Genomic DNA, 16,917 nt, shown 5'->3' with positions numbered 1-16,917 from the left:
CGCCATTAAGGCCGGGATAACGGACTGACAGACGAAGGCGCGAGACCGTGAGCGGTTTCGGACACTCCTGAGGCAGGCCAAGACCGCAAAGCGGTTGTAGTGCCGGATAAGTAAGTAAGTAAATTTGGTCGTTGATGGGCCACAGAATGACCGTCGATACTTAGCGCAAAGATCGCAAGCTGCTCACAAAGTGCGTTGTAACAAAGAACGAATCAGCAATACTTCCCTTCAACCAACTCCGCAAAAAAAGAAAAAGAAAAACATAAAAAAAGGAAACCGTACAGTTACAATTCACAAAAGGTTTTTTTTTATTTACATTATATATATGTATGTATGGTTACAGTGGATGCATCCGCATTAAATACATCGTATCACAACTAACGAAAGCTCATTTCAAATGAAACAGAACAAAAATAATACTTACAAGGGGAAATGGTGTTAACGAAACAGCAGTATGACTAAATTCACTGCCAATAGATACGTTTATTGACATCGATGATAGATAAACTGGAGATGTAGTATTAAGGTAGGTCCTATTAATCATTAGTACAAAACGGGGGTTCGCACAAATTATAGTAAAGTAACTAACCTAGGCGGGGCGTGCCTAGACCGCCTCCTGCATCGATTGTAAATAGAAATTGCCATACACTTCAAAGTTGTGCGAGACAATCCGCTTGAACTGGCCGGCCAGCTGGACCGTCTCGTCGCGGTAGTCCCGGAAGCAGACGGGAAAGGGCACGTGCTCCTCCCGCTCGGTCAGCAGCAGCTCGCGCATGTACTGCATCATCTTGCGCCAGACGACGCTGTACACGGTCATGGTGCGGTCGATGCGCAGTATCTGGGTCTTCAGTGCCTGCTTCGCCGCATCCGGCACGGCCGGTCCGCTCGGCTCGTCGGCGTGCGCCGACACGCAGTCGAGCACCTGCACGCAGAGGCTTTCCAGCAGCTCCTGCAGCTCCACCTTGCCCGGATAGTCGGCGCTGAGGATGGCCAGCTTCGCCGCCAGATCGCACCGCCTCGGATGGTTGGCCAGCGTCGGTACGGTGGCGCAGGTCAGCTGCATCACGGTGGCGCACACGCTCAGCCGCATCGTCTGCTCCTTCAGCTGCACCACGCGCTCCAGATCCAGCTTGAGCAGCTCCGGGAACGGGTGGTCCGCGCCCGGCTGGATCAGCTCCTGGTACGCATCGATGTAGTAGTCCGGCATGAGCACGTCCGTCAGCCGCACGGTGCGCCCCGTCGTGGCGGACACGCCATTGTGGCCGCCGGCAGCGCCCTCCTCGGACGGCCGCTCCCGGCCGGCGGGATTGTTGCGCTTCAGCCACTCCATCGTGGCGGGGAACTGGTTGCCGCACAGGGTCTGCAGCTCGGCGAACTTTTTGCGCTCGTAGTCGACCGAGTAGCGCACGAACTGGGCGCGCGTCGACGCGAGCACAAAGTTGGCCATGTCGAGCTTCATCTTGTCCAGCACCTCCATGATGCCGCGCAGCTGCGCGATCGGGTCCTGCTCGCGCTTGAGCGCCGCGATCTCGGCGTCCCGCGCCGGACAGCACGCCATGCCCATGATCTTGATGATGAACTGCGCGTTGTGCTCGAGCACCGCGGCGCCGTGCTCGTCCGCCAGCTGGCGGATGTTGTGCTCGTCCAACACCACCAGGATGGCGTCCAGCGCCCGGTCGTTGTTGCCCCGGAGCAGCGACTTGAACGTCTCCTTGATGTCCAGCAGCAGCTGTATCACCATCGTGTAGCAGGGCGGCTGCTGGGCCAGCAGCTCGCGCATCAGATTCCAGTACGCGTCCTTCACCGTCTTCTGCACGACGTAGCCCACCGAGCCGGGGTGGTCGGCTTCAGCTGGAACTTCTCGTTGATCGCTATCTCGTGCACGAGCGCCATGTCTTCCAGCGACCGCTCCAGGTCGGACAGGCGGACGAACTTTTCCGGCTCGTCGTCCGTCGCCGGCATGACGAAGCCAATGTCCTGCGCGTTCTCGCTGTTCAGGCTCGCGTCTTCCATCAGCTTCGTCACCATGTCGAGGAGCAATTTCTTCTTGTCATCTTCGGTGGCGAGTTCCTCCTTTTTCATGCGAGCGTCGCGTCTGCAAGGAAAGAGGGGGCACCACACCACGCCACAGATATATTAGCCTTATTGTAACTTTGTTGGTGCGTATAATGAAGCTCTTACCCTGTATTATCAGGCATCGTGTCGCGACGAGAACCACCAATTTGCTCAGAAATGATGACGGAAATAGCTAGATGCGCAAAGAATGAGAAACAGTTTTTTTTTATATATTACAAAACTATGCACTGTACCAGCAACAGATGAGCAGTATGCGTTACGGCGTTCATCCGTTCTCTATCGCTTGATTTGGAAGCAGGCCGTTTGCTTTATGTGGCGGCATGTTGAGACATGTTTAAGTAAACTACATTTTTTACGAAGATGCGCAAGGGTTTCGCAAAGAAAAACTAAAACTGCATTTTATTTTACGTTACATAACGTACGGCTCCCGATTCGAATGCGACCAGCTGAGCTTTATTGTGCTGCAACCATCCGTTACAGGCAAGTAAGCGCACCCTCCCACTCCCCGGTTGCTTTGTTTTTCCGTGGCGATGTTGCAATTATGAACCGTGCGCGGGGATTACAACACAACTGAAAGTGTTTTATTTTTAAATATTTTACTCCAACTTTACTGTTTGGGCGACCAGGAGAGGAGAGAGTGTTGTATGCTGTTTTATTTTATTTTATTTTATTTTTTTGGCGATACATATCTTGCCTTACTGTTTGTACTAGAAATTCAATTAAACAAAGAGCACTAACAAATCGAAGTTGCATGTTTTCCTGCTCAGTCTGGGGCTGATTGATTTGCGTTGCCATGGATACGGGTACGACAAAATGGAGCACAAAGCTCTTCATACTTTTTCTTGCCCGTACAACCCCATAAAAGGCAAATATACCAGAGACATTGAGTTTGGTTCTGCACTCTTGCGCTTTTGGAGCAGCAAACATCAGCAGTGGGAATCATCGAACGATTGCATATTGATTGTAGCGACTGGAAATACGGAGCGCGTAATGTTTACCACTTCCTGCAAAAGTTTTAAAACACAACCCGTCCCCAGCTGGACACTTCACGCCCGTCACAACATGTTGATTTTCTAATAATGCGTATTTAGCTGCGCAACACAAACAAAGGGACAAAACAGAGAGAAATGAACGAAAGAAAGAAAAAACATGTTTCGAAGGGCAATTGCACCCTTACAGAAAACATGAACCACCTATTAGCGTAGTTGTCTCCCCTCCCGGGACCCGAGAGAGAGAGAGAGCTTTCGTAGTTTTGGCAGCGAAAATAGAAACTGGGGCTAGTATTGGGTCACACTTTTCAATGTAGTACGACGCACTACTGGCTAACGCGTATGTCTCTCGCAGCTGATGTTGACCAACAAAGACTTCCTCTTTTCCGTAATTGGCTTTCTCACCTGCTACACACTGCAAATTCCACTAATACACACACGCACGAGCACGACCGTCCTTCGGGCGTTGCTGATTGTTTGAAACTAACACTTGCGAAGTTTTTGTCGTCTCTTTATATAGGAATAGAGTTTTCGAGTGGTGGGGGAGGGTCGTTCTCAAACAATTCAACGTGACGTTTGACGTCTATGGGCGCAGCCAGACGCACCGAAAACCACACCGTTACGAAACGAAGTGGCATTAAAAAAACACTTGTTGATGAAAATAAATGAAAAACTCAAGTAAAGTTTTGCTTTAAATTGATGTCGGTAGAAGAAGACGAACGGCAATTTAGTTAGGTTTTCGCTGCACTGACGAGTGGACCAAAAAAGGAGCGTTACAATGCGTTATATTTCAGCTATAAATTGGTTCGTTACGTTGGATTTATCGGTGTGTCCGGCAGGAGCCTGGCAGCCGATACATAAAATTTTATTTTTAAATAAAATTTCTCTATAAATTAAATTTTTATAGAGAAATTAAGGTCCGGGCTTATGAAACTGTTTTGACAACAATTGTTCTGTGAGGCCGCTCCCAGACACATCGAAAACCCACCGTAACGGAGAAAATGACAGACGAAACGTAACGCATTGTAACGCTCATTTTTTCGGCAGATCGATTTCGGTCCACCTGCCGGCGAGCGATATCCGAACGAAATTGCTGTGAATGTGGTTTTGCAGTGCAAAACAGCAATTTAACAAAAACTTAATTTCAAATTTTCTTGTTATTCTCACCCAAAGTGAAGAAAACAAAATTCACTTTTTGTTTGTTTACAATAACAAGCGTTATTTTTCGCTTTTAAAACTTTTTCGTTACGGTGGTTTTTCGGTGTTTCTAGCAGCAGCCCAACAAAATTGCTGTGTGTTTTCTTCTGCATTGCATACCAACAAATTAACACAACTATCACATAGGTTTGGCCGATCGCCGATTTGGTGAGTTTTATTTTTCTCAATTTTGATGAGAATAACAGGAATGTTAAAATTTAATTTGTGTTAAATTGATGTTTGGCACTGCAGAAGCACGCTAACAGCAATTTCGCTGCGCCGACGAGTGAACCGAAATCGGTCGGGCGGAAATAAAAGCGTTACAATGCGTTATATTTACTCTATCACATTTTTTCGTTACGGTAGTTTTTCGGTGTGCCTGGCCCACACATGGCCCGTTGAAGTTAGTGTGTAATGAAATATCAAATACAAGATATCCTCGACGCATAAAAAAGGCTATGAAGCAAGGTGTAAGTCAAAATAGAATATTTTAACTAGACTGTTAGTTTCAACTAGAACAAGGCGTAGAGCATAGAATGTATTAAATAAAAAAATCGAGGAAGTTTTAATTTAATGTAAAAAATCGATTACGCGATACAAACATTCTAGTACGCATTTCAGGGTATTTTTGTGAATGCGTTTGTAACGATTATCGAGACAAAATTTAAAAAACTAAAATTGACCACTGTAAAAATCGAAATAATATTCAACTAAGAGTAGTTTGTATTGGAGGAGTCATCCTATAAATTTTACAGACAAATGGAGTGACTTTTTTAAATTTTATTGTACAGTCTACTCTCGACATACGTGGTTTATGCATTTCCGAGGCATCCGTGTCGAATATCTGCATACGTTGAATTTCACGTTTTTACTTATTTACACGTTTTTACAATTTACTTTTATACACTTCATCATTTATTTGATACGATTCGTGCCGAATATTCTTGTATTTATCGCTTGTAAGTGAATTAAATTTATTAGCAAAAATGCAATACAAACTGTATTGGACGATTCTTGAAGCAAATTGTACTGTAGATTTGATCTGTTAAAATTTGAAAACAGCGTATCTCCGATTCAGCGTAAGTCGAGAACAGCGAACTCGGGAACAGACTGTACGACGAAATCGCACGTCCAACGTTCCCAAGCGCCACAGATTAAGCTTAAACGACTGGAAAATTGAATATCCATATAAAAAAATGAAAGCTCCACAGCTTCATTGGTTTGATCAATAGATGGCGTATTACAACTCATCATTATATTGCTATCCTGTTCTTGCAATGTGCTTCGACAAGTTTCATCTTATCATGACCTATATAGCCTTATAACTTTCTGAGTAAAAATCTATGTTAATGGTCGTGTGGTCAGATACGTGGGTATCAACACCAACGACCATAACTCAATTCCCACTTGCTTCAGTACTGGTGGTTTCCATTGGAGTTTAGTAATTAAACTATTGTATCGCCGTTCTAGTTCTAGCGATGCATAACTTCAATGCGAAACCATACAACAGTACAGAGGAAATGAGAAAGCTCTCCTCCAAGCGATGAAGCTCAACTGGTTGGGATATCCCACCAACAGAGAGCGCCACCAGCTTTTTTGCTATTTTTAGAATGAATGAGTCGTTTGCCGTCTGCTAAACGAAGTCTTTCTATATTCCGTTTAGGTAGAGAACTTGAGTCGTTTAGAAGCCGTTGAGTGGTCGTTTAGTGGATTTGTGGCACTTGGGTTATCTGTCAAATCCCGTATAAAATTTTGACAGGCCTTCCGGTAAAATCACATCCTACTTGAGAAATGTGGGAAAATTTGAGCTACTTTTTGTCGTACGAGACGTTGTCACTCTATGTCTTTTTGAACGGTGACTGTCAACTGTAATCCCCACGATGGTAACACCCAAGGTAAGTGTTTTTAAAAAGCGCGATAAAAATTCGCATTTTGCATGCGTCATCATTGGAAATTGTTATGTCAAAACGCAAAGAAAAATCTATACCCTCCTACCGATTCTAATGCCGAAGCCCCCCTTCCGAGTGTTGTTGTGTCAAGACGTGAAATGTCACATTGCTCAGTGACGCACCTTCCTCATACGCATACACACCTTGGGTAACACCGTCTAGCGAGCTTGGGCACCGTGCGGGCCTGATTTTGACACGTACAGTGAAACGCGTAACGCCTGCCCGTGTGTGCCAGCGCTGGCCGATAGGGGCAATGAGTCGGGCACAACGCACACAATAATACGGCCGATTTGGACGAGAGGTAAGCTGCTGAAATATGCAAAGTTCACCGATCGACAGTATCGAAAGGAGCACACTGCCTGCCAGTAATTCTAGGGACGGCAGAGGGCGACACATCCGAAACGGCACGGTGGCAGATATTTTGCTGCAAAAACGTTCGATCAAAACCCTCCAGAGCACAGTGTGCACGACCGCAGGAGCCACCAGGCTTGCGCTCACCTTCAAAGCTCTACTTCAAACACACACACATACACGCACACGTACCTTGCTTCATTCAAGCATATACACACACTGAAACTCACACAACCGTCTGACACTTTCACACACTCATACAGTTACGTACTGCTCCGCAGTTTTCCTAGCGCCGTGTACGGCGGAAAGTGAATGTAGCCGAATGGTAAGGTGGGTGCTGAGGATGGATTTGCATTCACGGCTTGGGTCTACGGCAGGATCCCGTTGCGGTTTTGTGTGAAACTCCCCCCACCCCTCCCCATCTGTTCCGTGGTTCGTCGTTATCCCCATTGACGAATGAAGCTGGTGTTTGTTCCGTGAATGAGTGCGTTCGCGCGTGTATGTACGTGGATCGAAAGCGCATGGTATCGTGAATGACTGGTGCGTGCGTGCGTGTGTGTGTGTGAGCGTGTGGTGGTTGCGCTTATTCGGGTGGTTGGGACACAGTGATCTTTAAGCGTTTTGTTTTTCTTTGGGGTTTTTTGGGGACATCCCTTCCCGGGGAGACGGTATCAAGCCTTCAACAAGTGTGCCGAGAGCGCGCTGGAAAGATGAATTAATAATTATGTGCCCGTGTTGCCATTCTTTCGAACTTTTTGAATAGAACGAGTCTTGTGTAACGTGTTGAATGAATTATGACTGCCTAGAACCGGCGGCGGCAGAGGGGTCAACTCTGGAACGTTGTCTTGCGTAAACGGAACGCTCCTTGCGCGAATAGAACACTTAGTACTGAAGACTGTTAGCTAACTATTTGAAAAAAGAAAAGAAAATACACAACAGCGTGTAAGTCGTAACGGTTTAACTGCCATTCGTATCGTGTTCATGGTTCCGTTTGGTCTCTCCTTGTCTCTCCCTCTCCCGTAGATGCTGTCCGGTAACTGACGCATTTGAAAGAATACGCCATCAACCGCAATCAACTTCGTCGTTCAGCCCGCCAACCGAAAAAAACGCCTCCTAGGAGAGGGAGTTCCTCTGGAGCGTGAGCACCCCTGTGCGAGCGTGTGACCGGTAGCGGATATCCTCGCCGTGCAGTGAAACCCGAAGCAAGCGGCTGCTATCTGGTACGGATACACTTTTTGTTTCTGGCTTTCCTCCGCCTAATCTTGCGATGGGAGCTCGAAATCGGACCTACCCGATTTCGTGTTCGGAATCAATTTCGGAGCCGATTCCGATGCTCGAATCGCTTCCGCATCCGGAATCAAATTCGGAATCGGCCTGGGAATCGCAATTTGCTCTGGAAAAGTATGCAGAATTGCCTGCAGAATTGGAACTAGCTCCGAAATAATATTCAGTTATTGAATTGAAATAACAAGTCTCAGTAAAAACGAAATCAGTCCAGGAATCTCCATGCGAATTGATCGTTTACAAGTTAATTGGGATTCTTTGGGCTCAATGATACTACGAATTGATAGCTGCAAACACCATTCCTATGGACATGCCTAAACCGCCTCCGATTTCGAAGCCAATTCCGGACCTGATTCTGACGCCGAAACCGATTCCAGAGCTAATTCCAATTCCGATTCTGGACCTACTATTTAGAATTAACACCAGAATTGGAATTAGCTCTGGAATGAGAATCACTTCTTGAATTGAAATAACAAGTTTCAGAAGAACAAGCCGATTCTGATTTTGGAGCCAATTCCGATTCCGGAACTGATTCCGACTCCGGAGCCGATTCAAATTTCGGATCCGATTCTGATTCCGAAACCAATTCTGGAACCGATTCCAAACCAGATTTTGCTTCCGGAAGAGATTCCAAAACCGAATCCGTTTCCGGAACCGATTCCAAACCCGGTTTTGCTTCCGAAAGAGATTCCAAAACCGAATCCGTTTCCGGAACCGATTCCAAAACCGAATCTGTGTCCGGAACCGATTCCAAAACCGAATCTGTGTCCGGAACCGATTCAGATTCCAATTCCGGAACCGATTCTAGAGCTGATTCCGATTCCAATTCCGGACCTGCTGTCAGAAATCGATTCCAGAAAACTTCGGAGCTAGCCGGAATCGATTCCGACGAAAACTTTATTTTTCCAGTCGTCTGTCCCCATACACACACACACACACACACACACAAACTAATTGCCAATTCTTCAACTTCTCCCCCGGCCGTTCCAGAGCGGCGCTGCGCCCCAGCACGAGCAGGGCAAATCCGGCATGTCGTGCGGCGCACCGGGCAGCAGGTTCGCACTCGGCAGCAGGTTCGCAACCGGCACCAGCTAAAAGATGACGATCATCGTGTTCCTGGTGGACACGTCCGCCTCGATGTGCCAGCGGGCGCTGGTGAACGGTGTGCAGAAGACGTATCTCGACATCGCCAAGGGTGCGGTGGAAACGTTCCTCAAGTTCCGGCAGCGATCGCAGGACTGCATGGGCGACCGGTACATGCTGCTCACGTTCGAGGATCCGCCGAACAACGTGAAGGCGGGCTGGAAGGAGAACCACGCCACCTTCATGAACGAGCTGAAGAACCTGCAGAGCAACGGGCTGACGTCGATGGGCGAGGCGCTGAAGAACGCGTTCGATCTGCTCAACCTGAACCGGATGCAGTCCGGCATCGACACGTACGGGCAGGGCCGGTGCCCGTTCTACCTCGAGCCGTCCGTGATCATCGTGCTGACCGACGGCGGTAAGTACGCGTTCCGGAACGGGGTGCACCAGGAGATCATACTGCCGCTGCACGCCCAGATGCCGGGCACGAAGCTGACGAAGGAGCCGTTCCGGTGGGACCAGCGGCTGTTCTCGCTGGTGCTGCGCATGCCGGGCAACCGGGTGGAGGAGCGGGCGGACGGGAAGGTGCCGCACGACGACTCGATGATCGAGAAGATGTGCGAGGTGACCGGGGGCCGGTCGTACAAGATCAAGTCGCACTACGTGCTGAACCAGTGCATCGAGAGCCTGGTGCAGAAGGTGCAGCCGGGCGTGGTGATCCACTTCGACCAGCTGATCGCGAACGGGGGCGACGGGGGCGGCGCGGCCGAGCTGCAGTTCCAGTCGACCAAGCGCATGATCTACGTGCCGAAGCAGCACCCGTCGCAGAAGACGTTCCCGGTCGGCTACTGGCCGATACCGGAGCCGTACTGGCCGGACCCGAAGCTGACCAGTCTGCCGCCGCGCGACGCCCACCCGAAGATCAAGATCATCTCGCCGTGCTGCGACGAGCCGCAGGTGCTGCGCAACTTCCCGATCGACAAGTACGAGCTCGAGGCGAGCCCGCTCACGCTGCAGATCCTGTCGAAGAAGGAGTCGAACAAGGTGTGGCCGCTGATCGTGTCGACCGGGATGCAGGGCGAGATGCCGTTCGGCTACCTCAAGCCGAACAGCACGCTGCCGATCGTGCACCTGTACGTGCTGCCGTACAACTACCAGATGCTGCTGCCGCTCATCAACGATCTGTTTCACAAGTTCAACCTGAACCCGCCGAACGACTGGGTGTACAAGTTCACCAACTACGTCAAGACGATCCCGCAGTACTACTGTCCGTTCCTGCGGCGGGCGCTCGCGACCACCCCGAACGTGCCGTACCAGCTGGTGCAGTACATACTGCCGGAGAATCTCGACAGCTACCTGTGCCCGGCGGTGGCCAACTATCTGAAGCAGATGAAGAACACGGCCAAGCAGGACCAGGAGAACCTGTGCCTGCGCGTACTCAAGCAGCTGAAGCAGCCGAAACCGGCCTACCATCAGCTCGAGACGGCGAAGCTGACCGGCGGCCAGCAGCTCAAGCGCGACATCGTGACGCACCCGATGCTGAAGGACACGTTCACCAAGATGCACATGGAGATTGCCAGCTTCGACAGCTACACGATCGTGATACCGTCGATCATACAGACGGCGGCGACGAAAAACTACCGCAACCCGTACGACATTCCGCGCCGCGACCTGATCGACGAGATTGCCCGGATGCGGGAGAACTTCTTCCACCTGCCGACGAGCGGGATCCACGTGTTCACCAAGGATTCGGGCCACTGTTTGCCGATCTCGGACATGGGCAACTACCAGGAGTATCTGAAGAACAAGGAGACGCCGCTCCGCGAGCTCGAGCCGACGAACGTGCGGCAGCACATGTTTGGCAACCCGTACAAGAAGGACAAGAACATGGTGATGGTGGACGAGGCGGACCTGAACGATCTCGCCCCGATGAAGGCGAGCGGGCTGCCGGGCCCGCACCCGGGCAGCAGCCACATGAAGAAAAGCCTCGAGCAGGGCACGGTGACGCGGCTGACCCGGAAGCGCAAGGCGGGCCCGATCCGGAAGGACTACGTGTTCAAGCGGTCCGCGATGGAGCTGGCCAGCAGCAGCAGCGGCGGCAGCAGCGCGTCCGGCTCGCTGTCGGGGGACGAGTCGAGCATGGGCGACCCGCTGACGACCGACGACGAGAGCGGGTCCGAGCTTAGCGGGTCCGGCAGCGACACCGAGGACGATACCGAGGGCTGCCTGGTGATGGCGCTCGACCCGCTCGACGACCCGGTCGGGGAGCTGGGAGTGCCGAACCACCACCGCGAGCCCCTGCCCGAGGGGGCCAGTGTGGCTGGGGGAGCGGCGGCGCTAACGGAAGCCACGGCGACGACAACGACGACGGCGGCAGCACCGAGCGGAACTGGAGCGCACCAAAGCATGGCGGAGGTGGCGGTGGCCGAGGTGAAGGTGGTAATACGCCGTGCGGGCTCGCCTGGCATCGTCGGCGAGAAGGAGCAGCCCCGAGCGGACGAAAGCGTCGCTTACTCGCCCAAAAAGCAGACGCACGAGCAGCAGCCCGACAATAAGGTTGGTGCGCACGTGGCCGAAGCGGAGCCGGCAAAGAAGGTAGACAGGGACGCAACCGAGCCGGTGAGTGCGGACGGTGCGGGAGAGCGAGACGACGGGAAGAGGGAGAGCCTGCTGGTTGAGAGGGAGGAGGCCGACGTGGAGGAGGAGATGGAGGAGCAGGGCGAGGAGACGGCCGAGACAAACGTGCGGCAAGCGGAGCAGGCCGCGGAGCAGGCAATTGCACCTAGACCGGACGGCAGCACGGACGGTGGGGTGAAACCGCACATCGAGCTTACGGAACAAAGGGAGCGCATGGTGGTGGAGCAGGCCGACCTAGCGGCGGAAGAAGCGAATGTACCACTGGGAGCGCTGGGGGAGGAGCAGGCGATGGCGGATGGGGCTGCACCGCCACGCCCGGAAAGCGTCCAGGCGGACGATCATATCGACACGAGCCACGAGCGGGTACGAGCGGAAGCGGAGCAAAGCTCGGCGGCACGGTTACAAGCGGACCAGACGGTGCAGCCGGCGCTGAGTGCGGCCGCGGAGGAGCCAGCGCACAGCGACGCTATGGAGGTGGACGCGGAGCCTGAACGGGTGGGCGCTGCGGTGGAGCCGGCACTCCGGGCGGAGGAGCCGAAGCAAGCGGTGGACCCGCTGGCTGAGCCTACAAAGTCGCTGACGGAGCAGCACTCCGAGCCTGCAGCTTTGGAGCCCGCGCCCCAGCAGCAAGCACAGCCGCCAGAGCAGCGGCCAACGTCACGCCATGCGTCGGTAGTGCAGTGGGGGATGGAGGCGAGTGCGGCGGACGCAGCGGACGTACTGAGGATGCAGGAGCAGGAGCAGCCGGAGCAGCAGGAGCAGCAGCAGGAGCAACAGCAAGAGCAGCAGCAGGAGGAGCAGCAGGAGGAGCAGCAGCAGCAGCAGCAGCAGCAGCAACAAGGGCACGAGCAACGGGCAGCGGCGCCGGTCCGCCATCCGGCGGTGTCGCAATGGAGCCTCGAGGCCGGCAACGACCTGACGGACGTGCTGAAAATTTCCAACATCCTCAAAACCTGCCACAACGGTAGCGACAGCGACCGCGACAAGGACGGCCATTACGGCGACAGTCCCCCTGCCGACCGGCCCACCGTCATCAGCAGTACGAGCAGTGGCGGTGCGCACCAGGCGGGCGGCGGCACAGCCCCCGATGCCGACCCGGTGATGGTGCTGGCGAACGGGCTCGTCTCCGCCGCGATGAACGGCGGGTGCGACGGTGCGGTGCAGCCGACGCTCAACTGGGACTACAACTACGCGCTCTACTCGTGCGTCGAGGACGAGCAGGAGCTGGAGCGCATCGAGGAGACGAACCTGCGGACGCGCTCGATCGTGTACCGCGACATCCGGCGGCCGGGCCGGGACTACGCCCAGCTGCTCAAGCATCTCGAGCTGGTGCAGGGCAGCCGGGCGACGCGCAAGCACTTCGTGGACGCGTGCGTGCAGGAGGCGCGCCGGTTCCGGCGCCACCGGATGGTGGAGTGCATACAGGAATGGTGGGCCCGGTCGCACGCGGCAACCGGCATGAAGCGGTCGCGCCACAAGCAGCAGCAGCAGGAGGGCGACGGCGGCTCGACCAACACGTACTACGCGTACGGCAACAGCGACGGGCTGCTGGAGGACGAGCAGGAGCACGCCCTCACGCCGGACAATCTGTACTTTGCGCACGATGCCGGCGCGTCCGCGTACGGCAGTAGCAGCGAGGCGTACCGCAGCACGACACCGCCGGGTGCGGCCGCCTACCTGAACAACAGCATCGGCGGCCCGTACGGGACCATTGAATTTAGTCATAACAATCACTTTACGGAAGCGGTGCACGTACCGTTCTCCTAGCTCGTAGGTGGAGCGGCCCATCCGCGCACCACCCTTTAGTTTCATTCGTTTGCGACAGCCAACGCCAGTATCAACTAATGCAGCCGGTTTTGGGGCAGGGCTTGACGCGGCGGCTTGGTGCAAGCCAGCAATCGCTTGGTGCAATAGTTCCAATCAATCCAGTGCAATATTATTGCCATCATTCTGTGGCGGTGGGGCAGCGCTCCTGCATTGCCAACCGGCTGCAGCGATTCGGCACATTGCACCGAGCGGTTTGTCTGTGAAACGCCCCGGCCTACTGCGCCAAGGGATGACTGCGCTAGACGGATAAATGCTCAGTATGTTTGGTTTATTGTATGCGAGTTGCTTTACTTTAATTTTACTTTTAATCTTTTGCGTTTCTGTAGGCGTACACCGTAAAAGGGGCTTTTTTTATTCGTTTCTTTTTCTTCCCCGTCTCTCCTTGTTGATTGTGCATGTGCTCCACGCCATTGAAGCAATCACACCTTTACAGGGTTTCCACGATTTATTGGTCAGTTTCCATGATTTTTTGGTGCGTTCCCACGATGTTTTGATCGTATCCCATAGATGTTTGGTTTGTTCCCATAATTTATTGGTATTTTCCGATTGGATATCAATACAATTGGACCAACAAATTCTGGGAAACGGCCAAAAAATCGTGGGAACGCTCCAAAAAAAAATTTAGGAAACCACCAAAAATTGATGGGAACCATCCAGTAAATCGTGGGAAACCCTGTATTATAAATGACTCCAAACCCTCCCCGTTATCGGGCTTGGTGGTCCGTCTTATCTCTAACGGTGATGGGAGCGCTGTGGAGCGGCTACGATTCCGAGTGTGTCACAGTCGGAGCTGGGCGCGGAACCACTCCGGCCAGCTCCGAACGTACGCTCTCGAGCCGGTTCCAGCATGTGGAGAGTTAGGATCGGTTAGGACCTCCCTTCACGGTATCTCTGTACTGGCTGGCTATCAGTGACTTAATAATCGATCCTATACAGCCGGCTAGCTAGTTCTGTGCGTGCGGGAACGCCCTGCTGAGCGAGCTATCCAGCTCGAAGGAGGTGTTGCCGTGCCGCAGAACGAGGTCATATACGAAGCAATATACAAACTGTGTAATTAGTTTTCTGTTTTTGGTTGATGCCCCCTGATTTTAATACGTCTTTTAACTAAGTGTAGCGTTAGCCTAAACAGTACTTTTATGTATCATTCTTTGGATCGCTGTACGCTATCAAAGACCTAGAAATTGCAAAGAAAAAAAATAGAATAGAACAATAAGCTAAAATTACAACATCTACGATAACGAGGCTTCTTTTTTTTTTAACTAAACAAATTGCTAATTAATCTAGATAGATCTAGATAGCAGAAAGAACAGCCGTTACGATGGGGGTGAGCGAAGAATGCTAACGGTCGTTTTGACCGTGCGAAGCATGCTTCAACTTTATGGCAACACGGTTAGTAGCACCGTTTTGAGACAGCAGTGCAACTTTCGCGTATGCGAAATCAAGAAAACTTGTAATTAAATATTGCTTTTGCGTTCGCAATTGCAAATCGAAAGTCGGCACCGTCGTCTATGTTAACACGCAGTGTTGATGGGAGGGAGCGTAAGAGCGACCTCTTCCACGCGAGAGCTCTGAGCTTGTTCCGTGACGTGTCATGGGTATCATCTGTTTTAAGTATTGTTATCCGGAATATTATATTTTGTTATTTTGCGCGTTTGTTTTTAAATGAAGAAAGTGTGGTCTATACGATCAGAGCAAGCATAAAAAAAGTATAATTGTAGAAAAAATGTAAATATAAATAATGATTAACAAAAACCTATATTTTTATGTCTCAAACAAGTTTGTGTTGTAATGAGCTACGCCATTGAATGGGTGGAGTGTGTAGAGCCGTGACCGAGCGCAAGGATCGTGCGGAGCTCAAGAAGCCAGGAACTCAAGAAGCGTACAGAGCGACATAGAGCGTTGGCAATTCACTTGATATTGAACAATCGAGCTCATCTCCTCTTTGCAAAGAGTTACTTGGCACAGCAACACTGGTCAGCATGCAAAAAAAGCATGCAACATGCTATTGGTTAGCATGGTGCCATCGTTGTCCTGATGTTTGCCAGTGTGACCGTACGGTAGACTTTTATTTTGTAGGAAGTTATAAGTACTAGCTCCATCTGCAGTGGATTGCGCTGTACTATTTCAGGTTCCTGTACATCTGAAAAGGGGCAGAAAATTCGCAGCGCCTGCGCCTGGTTTTTATATCAGGCTGCGAGCGAGACACACACACACAGCTCGCACTGCTTTGTCCATGCTTAGAAGCGGGATAGAAATGGAATGAAACACATTGGGTGAAAGAGGCTACGCTTGCTTATCGGGGGGGAAACAAATATGGCGTGCCTATTTTCCTCCACGGCTGTGTGAAAAATAAGCAACCAGTCAACAACGAAAACTCGAGCAGTGCAGTCGAACAGGACCGCACTGTCCGGACCCGTATTTACAAAGGGAAAAAGAGATAGAGTGTGCGTGTGTGTGGTGGGGTAGAGAGAAAGAGAAATACAGAATTCTGCTGGGTTTGTAGATGATGTAAAACAGTTCGGTTTCATATGCTCCAGCTCCAGCAGTAGGGCTGGTGCAATTAGTCGAGCGTCAAAAACCATGCCCCAGCAGCGCAATCAGCAGTAGAAGGTGTGCATTGTAACATTAATGTTAGTGGTAATAGATTTAGCAAAACCCTTTCAGTAGGTCCATAATGGTAGTGTAGTTAAATAGTAATCATTCTGGCAACGTTTAGAGACACACACCAGAATCTTCCCATGTGGTTCACATCTTGCCAAGGTAAGCGAATTAGAGCCTCTTTTATCTTTCGTTTCATTTGGCATACACAAAAAAGTGAAATGTCTAATATTATACTGATGAAAGTTTTCGTTAAAGTTAATAAAATATCTGCTCATTCCTGTTAACGAATGAGTTTCTTGAAGTCACCATCGTCTCCAAACTGAATGTAACTTATATGTATATAATAAAGCCTGCGACGCTGCTTTGCGTGTAGTCTACTCGTACCTTATGATGCAAAATGTGTGCCTAATATACTTATATTAAAAGCTTGTATAAGGAAGTTAAGATAACGATACTAGCAATTACTGACGACATCAAATGATGTCCATCAATTTTCTTTTACGGCCTGTAGCTGTCTCTTGTTTGTGTGGGATGTCGTGTACCACGTGGATGATATTATTCTACATATTATCGATTTTTGTGTAGCGCTTTAGCTGACCGACGTCATTGCCTGGGTGGCCTTGTGATCGATAATTGTGTTCTTAGCGTACTTTATAAACGAGAATTATCCATGGGGCGCACGATAAAAAATTGCGCATTTCATGAAACACTACGTTATCTCGCGTGCTGTTCGCATTTGCCACTGCGTTTGCTTCAACAAGTTGTAGGCTCTGCATATTATTCGCAGCTAATGGAGCCGCGCAAAGCCTATCGGTCTTGGGAATTTTCCCCGTCGCAAATGGGTTTTGTGAAACGCTTTCCCAGCGTGTTTGCTGCTGGATCTCTTGGGCAGTACGCGCTGTTGTGGAATTCGGAGAGCTGAA

The 16,917-nt window shown here is 51.0% G+C and overlaps 2 protein-coding genes across 9 annotated transcripts; one reads left to right on the top strand and one right to left on the bottom strand.

Annotated features, from left to right (window-relative positions):
* Nucleotides 1–284: 284 nt before the first annotated feature.
* On the bottom strand, nucleotides 285–3,578 carry LOC121595176 (T-complex protein 11-like protein 1). Of its 6 annotated transcripts, XM_041918889.1 has the most exons (4): nucleotides 3,471–3,578; nucleotides 2,182–2,248; nucleotides 590–2,095; nucleotides 285–507 (listed from the first exon to the last, which is right to left on the bottom strand). In XM_041918889.1, exon 3 carries the CDS (start codon nucleotides 1,778–1,780, stop codon nucleotides 605–607), a length of 1,176 nt encoding a protein of 391 aa, XP_041774823.1. In that variant the 5' UTR covers nucleotides 1,781–2,095; nucleotides 2,182–2,248; nucleotides 3,471–3,578; the 3' UTR covers nucleotides 285–507; nucleotides 590–604. The 6 variants fall into 6 exon arrangements, with proteins under 6 accessions (XP_041774823.1, XP_041774811.1, XP_041774860.1 ...); XM_041918877.1 differs by having other exon boundaries at nucleotides 285–2,095; XM_041918926.1 differs by lacking the exon at nucleotides 3,471–3,578 and adding an exon at nucleotides 3,270–3,308 and having other exon boundaries at nucleotides 285–2,095.
* Nucleotides 3,579–6,370: 2,792 nt separating this feature from the next.
* On the top strand, nucleotides 6,371–13,664 carry LOC121598842 (integrator complex subunit 6-like). Of its 3 annotated transcripts, none has more exons than XM_041926185.1 (4): nucleotides 6,371–6,512; nucleotides 7,326–7,504; nucleotides 7,586–7,782; nucleotides 8,837–13,664. In XM_041926185.1, the coding sequence occupies exon 4, from the start codon at nucleotides 8,945–8,947 to the stop codon at nucleotides 13,331–13,333; it is 4,389 nt and encodes a 1,462-aa protein (XP_041782119.1). In that variant the 5' UTR covers nucleotides 6,371–6,512; nucleotides 7,326–7,504; nucleotides 7,586–7,782; nucleotides 8,837–8,944; the 3' UTR covers nucleotides 13,334–13,664. The 3 variants fall into 3 exon arrangements, with proteins under 3 accessions (XP_041782119.1, XP_041782111.1, XP_041782130.1); XM_041926196.1 differs by lacking the exon at nucleotides 6,371–6,512 and adding an exon at nucleotides 6,575–6,887; XM_041926177.1 differs by lacking the exon at nucleotides 7,326–7,504.
* The last annotated feature ends 3,253 nt before the right edge of the window (nucleotides 13,665–16,917 follow it).

The sequence above is a fragment of the Anopheles merus genome, chromosome X (assembly GCF_017562075.2).
Source record: "Anopheles merus strain MAF chromosome X, AmerM5.1, whole genome shotgun sequence".
Lineage (NCBI taxonomy): Eukaryota > Metazoa > Arthropoda > Insecta > Diptera > Culicidae > Anopheles > Anopheles merus.
The sequence above is the reverse complement of the archived record's forward strand: the minus strand, read 5'-3'. Positions and strand labels throughout refer to the sequence as shown.